The sequence below is a fragment of the Drosophila gunungcola genome, chromosome 3R (genome assembly GCF_025200985.1).
Source record: "Drosophila gunungcola strain Sukarami chromosome 3R, Dgunungcola_SK_2, whole genome shotgun sequence".
In the NCBI taxonomy this organism is placed as follows: domain Eukaryota; kingdom Metazoa; phylum Arthropoda; class Insecta; order Diptera; family Drosophilidae; genus Drosophila; species Drosophila gunungcola.
This window is the reverse complement of record NC_069139.1, coordinates 29,452,092-29,459,719: the sequence shown is the minus strand read 5'-3', so window position 1 is coordinate 29,459,719 and position 7,628 is coordinate 29,452,092. Positions and strand designations below refer to the sequence as shown.

The 7,628-nt window shown below is 41.9% G+C and overlaps 1 protein-coding gene across 1 annotated transcript; it reads right to left on the bottom strand.

Moving 5' to 3' along the window:
- Window positions 1-3,310: 3,310 nt before the first annotated feature.
- Window positions 3,311-4,006, bottom strand: LOC128252516 (uncharacterized). The gene is given in 4 exon segments (XM_052980291.1): window positions 3,311-3,446; window positions 3,498-3,620; window positions 3,679-3,827; window positions 3,830-4,006. Coding segments are annotated over 4 exon segments (585 nt in total).
- Window positions 4,007-7,628: the final 3,622 nt, after the last annotated feature.

The following is a 7,628-nucleotide window of genomic DNA, read 5'->3' as shown; positions in this document are numbered from 1 at the left end:
TGCTGCTGACTACAGTCCCTCGACGGCGACCAAGCGATATACTTGACGATGATGATGGCAGGGCGATGGAACCAATGAAGGAAATCCAGGGGAGCCCTGCGCCTCGCCCACCTGCAATAGACCACAGAACAAGTGGCAGCCAAAGCCGTTCCAAGTAAGTGTGACAAAATATAAATCTTTCCCTTCACTTTAGTTTGTGTGGATGTATGGCCAAGTAACCGGAACACATAAGCTGCAGTTGGTCAGGTCGCTCGTAAACCGGACAGCCCAGCTGCAGCAGGAGTTGCTGATGCTGATGCTGTTGCTGTTGCTGCTGTTGCAGCCGAAGGACCAAACATCCTGGCAGCCGCATCAGCTGCAGCTATTTACGACCCACGCCAAGAGAGTTCAGCTGAAGGCTCTCATTTGCGGCTGGGCGAGGGGATGTTTTTGGGGCATGGCACTTGTTACGACTCGACTTTCTGGGGTGGCGAATTCACCTACTTTGTGGGGTAAGGTATATAGCGGGAAGTTTTGGTCGAATTTTCGAAAACGTGAAGGGGTAGCGCTTTAAGCACACATTATAAAAAACGTTTATAGGAGTAAGATACATTGGGTTTGCTTAAATAAAATTTCCTAATTTTTCAATTAATACTGCAGCGCTGCAAGCATAAGCTTATTTTGGTTGCGCTAGTCACATTGACATCAGATAATCCAATCAATAGAACCTATTACTTAAAGCTAACAGTTTTCAATAGTATTAAGATTACAAAGTTATACATTTTTCGAATTTGATTCTTATAAGTCAAACTAAGATATGCATTTAATTTCATTTTATATATCACTAAATTTTTTCTTTTTACCTAAAGTCGTTTTGTACTTCCTTCTGCTCAAGTTGTTGTCTTCCACAATAATACTGTACTGCCATGACCACTATTTCCCCATGCAAAAAAGGGAAATAAATCCACATTTTAAACTAGAAAGTCCCACCATATCACGACGCTTTCCCAGGGACTTTCTCTCACGCATTTCTGCGCCTGCTCTGTATGCCTCTCGTGAATGTTAAAAACGAACAACCTAAAACTGGGGGAAAATTGTCGCTTTGGCCAGAGAAATTGCGGCACTCTCTCAGGCCTTTCCCAAGGCACCGTTTGGTGTGGCATGAAAGTAAAAACAAACCTGGGCGAAAAATCATACAGAAGTAAAGAAACTGGGGGGACTTTCTTGCCTGCGATACAGCAGCCCTGTGTGCGTGTGCCACAGGAACGCACTCTCACACACGTGTGCCGACTTGGCCAGGACCTCAGTGCATATGCTTGGCACACAGATACACGCGGAAACAGCCGGGCCAGAGCCAGAGCCACAGTCAGAGCCAGAGCCAGGAATATGCAACGCAATCCCCTTGGGACCTGGCCAACTGTTTGCGCGCACTCTCAAAAACTTGAATGCACCTTAAACGCCGAGGGAAGATGCGGCAAGGAGACCTAAGCTCCCTCGAACTTTGACAATCTAAGCAGTTTACTGTGTCAATATGTTACGTTTGCTGCTCGTCCCACAGCCCAACTCCGCATAACTTATGCATGCAAATTTGGCCCGCTGCCGTGCCCCGCTTGCGAAAAGGTGAAAGACAAAAGCAACCAAATCGCACCAAATGCGGTTATTGCAGCGATTATTTTAATGGCTCTTCTCGGTTGTTTGATGCCACAGAACTTAACGTACTTATGCTGTGCATGATTTCTCCGCTTTTGTGGAGCTGCCAATGCAGATGTATTTAACACCTGCGAAAGTTTGGCCTCCGAAAAGTCATTCATTGTGCTTTTCCTGCAGTAGAGTCATTTGCTAGCTTGTTCCTGCGAGGACAAGTTGGTTTCATTGGGCAGAACGATTTGAAATTCAAATTTTTAAGTTGCCGCAAAATCGAAAAGTTTGGCAAGTCCCATCTAAGTGCTCGATGGCAAAGTTGCCCAACTAAAGTTTCGACGGAAAAATACTTTACGTCATGCGATTGATATATTTTCAGAAGAAATCGCAACAGGCCAAGGAACAACGAGTCTCTTTTTTTTTAAATATATTTTTTAAAAGAGTTTTACTTATAGAAGGATTTTAGGTGCAAAACTCAGCGTCATTTCTGAATAATATGTTTTGTTTTGAACATCACCTTAAACTCAAAAACATTTGTTCACCGATTACTTAAAGGAATTTATCTGGTAATTCAGACAAAATATGCAGAATTATGAAATATAAAAATGCACTTCCCTCCTGAAAATTATAATTTTCCACACAATTAAACACAACAGATCTTGAGAGTATTTGCGACAACTGGGTTCATAATTCACGCAAAGTTCAGGCGCAACTGCTTGTTCTTTTATTTCTTATTTCTTTTTAATTTACACTAAATATTGCAACGACGTCTGAGTCGACAGGAACACAACAGAGCGCAGCTGCAGTTCCGCGCAGCCACGCCCCTCACAGCGCCCCCACCAAGTCGTCTGCGTTTGCTTATATTTTATTTGTGGCTAAAAATTGCATTCATGAATAATTCAGTGAAGTGAAAAATTTGGGGTTTTCTTCGCCCGTCTCCCATCGCTTTTCAAAAAATAAACTCTGCCAGAAAAGAATTCATTTTGTATTTTCTCGCAGCCACTTCCGCGGTTTCCGCTCCCCTGCTCTGCACGTTTTGTAATGTGTGCGGGTTATCAGCATTTTGGGTTAATATTTAATGTAAACGACAGACGGACCACAGTGCGGCCGCGTTGATGGGGCTCGGACTCGTGAGATCCGGATACGGATACGGATCCGGGATCCGGGATCCGGAATCCGGGATAAGGGAACAGAGAGCCTGGAACTCCAACTCCCTGGCCACGGTTGCTCTTGGTTTGCATAACATCCGAAATGGAGTGCCCAATACTTGCCATGTAAATGAGTCGTCGGGAAACGGAAACTGTTTATGCAGATCGAATGTAGCCGAGAACACTCGGAATATTTCTGTCCCTCGATTTATGTTTCTGTTTTGGCCTGCTCCTCGCTTCTTGACTGTGCAAAATAAACTACCAACTACTCTATAAATTAAAATTGCAAATCTATTCCGTTTTCTTCAGAGTTTGGGCAGACTTTGCGACATTTTGCATTGCCATTTCTATCTCAGGTTGCAAATCTTTGTCTGTTAAATTTGTTTTTTATTTTATCTTGGGGTGAATTCGCATATTATTGCCATAAATAGTGTGGACTCTTAAAATGCAATATATTGGTTATGTTTCGAAAACATTTATGCAGGAGATGGTGCTGCCCCCTGATATCATCGAACTTGATAGAATTAATATGCAACTCGCCTTCAGGAAAACTCATGCGACATAATAAAGTCAAAGCGGGTCTATTCCCTTTTCGACAGCCGGTAAAACTTACGGCAGGTGGTATCTATTTCCAGGTTGCTATGATATGGTGGCCACAAGGTGGTGTACGACATTACTCTGTAGGGAGGGGTTTTTGAACAAGAGTTTCGCTAAAAAGGGAAAAATTACTTAACAAAATACGCTGCTTCCAGTGCGTTGTTTTGGTAGTCGATTAATTTTGAGATTTCACTTTTCAGCTGACGATTATATCTTCGTGTGTCTACCTTCAAACGTATCTTACAGGTAACTTCCCTGCAACATGCTTAGTAGTTAATGATGTGTCGTGATATTAATTACCTTACACCCTTACATGGGAACCTTAACATTGGTGTAGCTGGGATCTTTAGGGCAGATATCGCGATCATCATTCTTGGGCTTGTATGCAAAGTATCGGCTATTTTCTTGTTCATCAAAATCTTCTGTGTACTGCGTGTCGTCCTGGTGGCGTTTTTTTTTTGTTTTTTGTCCAACAAAGTTCGTTTGTCATGGATCGGGATATCAAATTTCGTAGTTTGCCTCCCAAATGCCAGGCCCATCGTTGTGGTGTAGCGAGTGGAAAACGCCCTTTCGGTCCGTAAAGAGCTCTTTGGCTTATCACCATCATTCTCAGCAATAAGCGATGGCTGCTCACTTGCCATGGCCCAGTCCAAAACAAAAAAATAAGTGGTTTAACAAGATCAAAACTTGTAACTTGTGTGTTCAGTTTTTAGTTGCTTTCAAATGAATGAAATGCTGATATGATTTGGCTATAAAATATAAATCAATAAGACTTTAAGCCCACGAAATTTTATTTCTCTGCCCGAAAGACAGACATCGGTCTCAGCTTTGGTATGCGCACATTTCTAACTAATTTAAGTGGCAAAAATAACCCGAGGCCAAGGGCCCTTTCATACCTTGAGAGACTGAATAGTTAATAGTGCATAAACGAAACTACTTATTTCAGCTTTTCGATATGCTGAATGTCGTAAATATGATGTATATTTCATCAAACCCTAAATCAATAAACTTAAGGGAACTGTAATGAAATTATCAACTATCGGGCTCACAACCCTGCCGTAGTTTTCTCGCGATTCGTTCGATTGCGCCTTACCACCCCCTCAACACCCACTATCGAGCATCCTTGTAACGGCTCAGCCTTCGGGCTCCACATACAACATACTTTGTGCGTTAAAAATATGTAAAATATTTTACCGTAAACCTTTTGAAAAGATTGCAGAGCAGGCGGAGCTGTTCGTGTGCGCCTACTTGGCGTATGCGTGCTGATATTAAGCGGCCCAAAAGTCAGTTGCGTGTGTGTGAGTGTGGCCTTATCTGTGAGTCTGCTTGGTATCATTGATTTTACTCCCAATAATTTCAAAGAAAGCCAACAAAGAAGGAAATGAAAGTTTTCTGCTATAGAGGCAAGTTTGCGTGCAATTTAAGGTTAATTTATTTGGCGTTGAGGTGAAATGGAATCCTCCATAACTACTACGCATAGCAACTGAAGCTTAACGCTTTCATGGTAATATATATATTAATCACTTTGTTTTTGACTAGATTCTTTACACAAATGAATTATATTCATGTCATTTAACATAAACATATGTATATTTTATTTATTTACAGAGCAAAATTTAAGTGATCAATCTGTTTTTTACTTTTCATTTGCTGTTTCATGATAATTAACCACAATTCAAGTATTCATCTTAACTTTCCTTTTCATTTAGACTTTTAAAATATAATTAAATCCAACTCTTGCTAAAATAGTACTCAATGCTCCCATTTATATTTTCTATTCCGCTTACAAAGAATCTGTGACCCATTCCCATGCCCAAATCCAAATTTATGGATTTAATCTTTTGGCTGGGAGTTATATTCGCACTTTTTTCCCTCTCTATTCAGAGTAGGCTTTATGGCTCAAGGACGTGGCGCTTCAAGGACTGAATTTGGATTTGTGTTTTCATTATGAGCTCGAAGGAGGTCTGCTTCCGAAAGTGGGCGGCCACTAAGCTGCATTCCTTTTGGCCTCAAATGGAGTGCTACAACATACAAGCAAAAAGCAAAACAGAATAAAAACCCAGCAAATAAATCAAATTAAACGAAATGAAATAGTTCAGGGCATGGGGCGCTGACAATGGAATTCAGCTGCCACTGCTCTTACTTCTTCTCCTCATTTGTACTTTCTCGATGTGCTAAGGGTATACCTTGGATTGAATGACGACCCATTCGAAATTTTTCGCATTTTCCAAGGTTTATTAAGTTTAGCTTTGGCCCAGCTGACGAAAACGAAGTAAGCAAAATACGAAAAGTATTATTTAGTACTTTAAATAAGGGAAAGGACATTTAACACACAGCTATTTTATATAGCTATAGTTATATAGACTAGTGCCATAGCATGCACCGAGTTTCGCACGATGACACGATACCTTCTCGCCAGCACTTATCCTTAAATGGTGTCAGGAGAGGGCCGAATGCAGCGCCAGGCCAAACACATGGCCAATCGCCCGGCAATTCATATCCTGGCCCTGCCCAAACACAAACACAATCGCAGTCGGCACCACCACACACATCCTGCCAGCAACGACAGCCAGCTTTCCCGGCGGGCAGAGAACACAGCGCAGAACACACTCGAGAATATTAAACAAAATGTCAATTCGGTGCTTCATTTTTCGGGCGGAGAAGCCGTGCAGCGGGCCTCAAGGACCTGTCAAAAAATGGGCAAAATCAAATCAAATGGCGCACTTAAGCTGCAATTGCAGCGGCATCGACAGAAATCAAAGTCCGCTGGCAGCAGGGTGCCCAATCAAAATGGAAATAGTTTCGCTATGGACTGTCGAATGACCAGCTCTGGAGCTCTGGGGCCTCGAGAAAGGGAACTCGAGCGAAGGCCGAGCCGAGACACGGCGAAACGGAAATGAAATCAAGCAAATTGAATGCGATGAGTTGGACGTGGGAATACGTGCCAACCGTTGTCATAACAGCCGTGACGATAAAAAACACTCCAGATCAACGGTAATTGCTGCCGACAAACTGGCATCTATCGGCGGGTGCGGGTACGGCTACGAGTATCCATCCCCATCTTTGGCCGAAGGACACAATGGCGGAACACGCCACGCGCCGCCACCAGCGAATCCGATTCCGAATCCGAGTTCGAGTTCGAGTCCGAGCCAAAATCCATAACATAGCCACCAACAATGCGTTCCAAAGCCACGCGAACATTTCAAGACATCCGAGCAACTTTCGTTGCCAGGCGTAAACGGAGAACAATCGGGGCAGCCAAATCTCCCCCTTATTTTTGGTATTTTCAAATAAGTTTTATTCAACCTTGCATCATTTTAAAATTAATTTATATATTATAAATTTGTTACAAACTTAACCTGTTTATGCACATCATTTATTATGTTTGAAATTGAAAACATTCAAGTTTTTAAGTGATATTATTGAATTTGCCATATAACTTTAAACGCTTTAAAACGAAAATCTTGATTTAATTATTTTGAAAGCTTTTGGTAAGCTTTGTAAATGGCTGTCGATAGTTTTGGCTATCGAAGGTGACTACTTTCGATACTATCGATAGTACTAAAAATAGTTAGGCCTTAACAAAAAATAGAACGAAATATCTTTAAAACGAGTCCAAATTCGGAATTTTTTATATTTGAAGCTGACTAACAAAGCAAAAAATAACGAATTTTTAGTTTCTTAGCCAACTATGATCTCTCTCTAACTCTTACCATATACCATAAAAAATTATTTGTCTAGAGCGATAGTATCGATAGTGAGCCCTAACCAGCGATGTTGGCTAAATTGTTCGGCTATCGATAAATCGATAGTGCTATCGATTGTTTTACCTACAGGGCAACGGTAAATGTAAAAGAAAAAATCAACGTAAGTTGAGAAAAAAGGTATTTATTTCAAAAGTATTTACACAAATTATAAGCAGGTTTTCATTCGATTTGTCTAAATACTTTTGACCACTCCAGTAGAAGTACCGACTTTGACTTGTGATATTACTTTCTTTCTGTGCACTCCTTAGGCTAAAGTCGTTCCGCATGTCACCACGAGGCCTTCTGGACAAATGGCCTTTCCCATTCGCTAAATTCACTGTCCCATTCCCGGAGCCATTCCCGTTTGGAGTCACAGCGGGCGAAACAGTGCCCCCGACAATTGACATTTGGCCACCCATCACAGTCGCCTTCGTGTCCCATTCATATGAGTGGGTGGAAGGGGCTTTTGTGTGTGGGGACTGGGTGTGCGGGGCGTGGGTGGCTTGTTGTCGCGTTT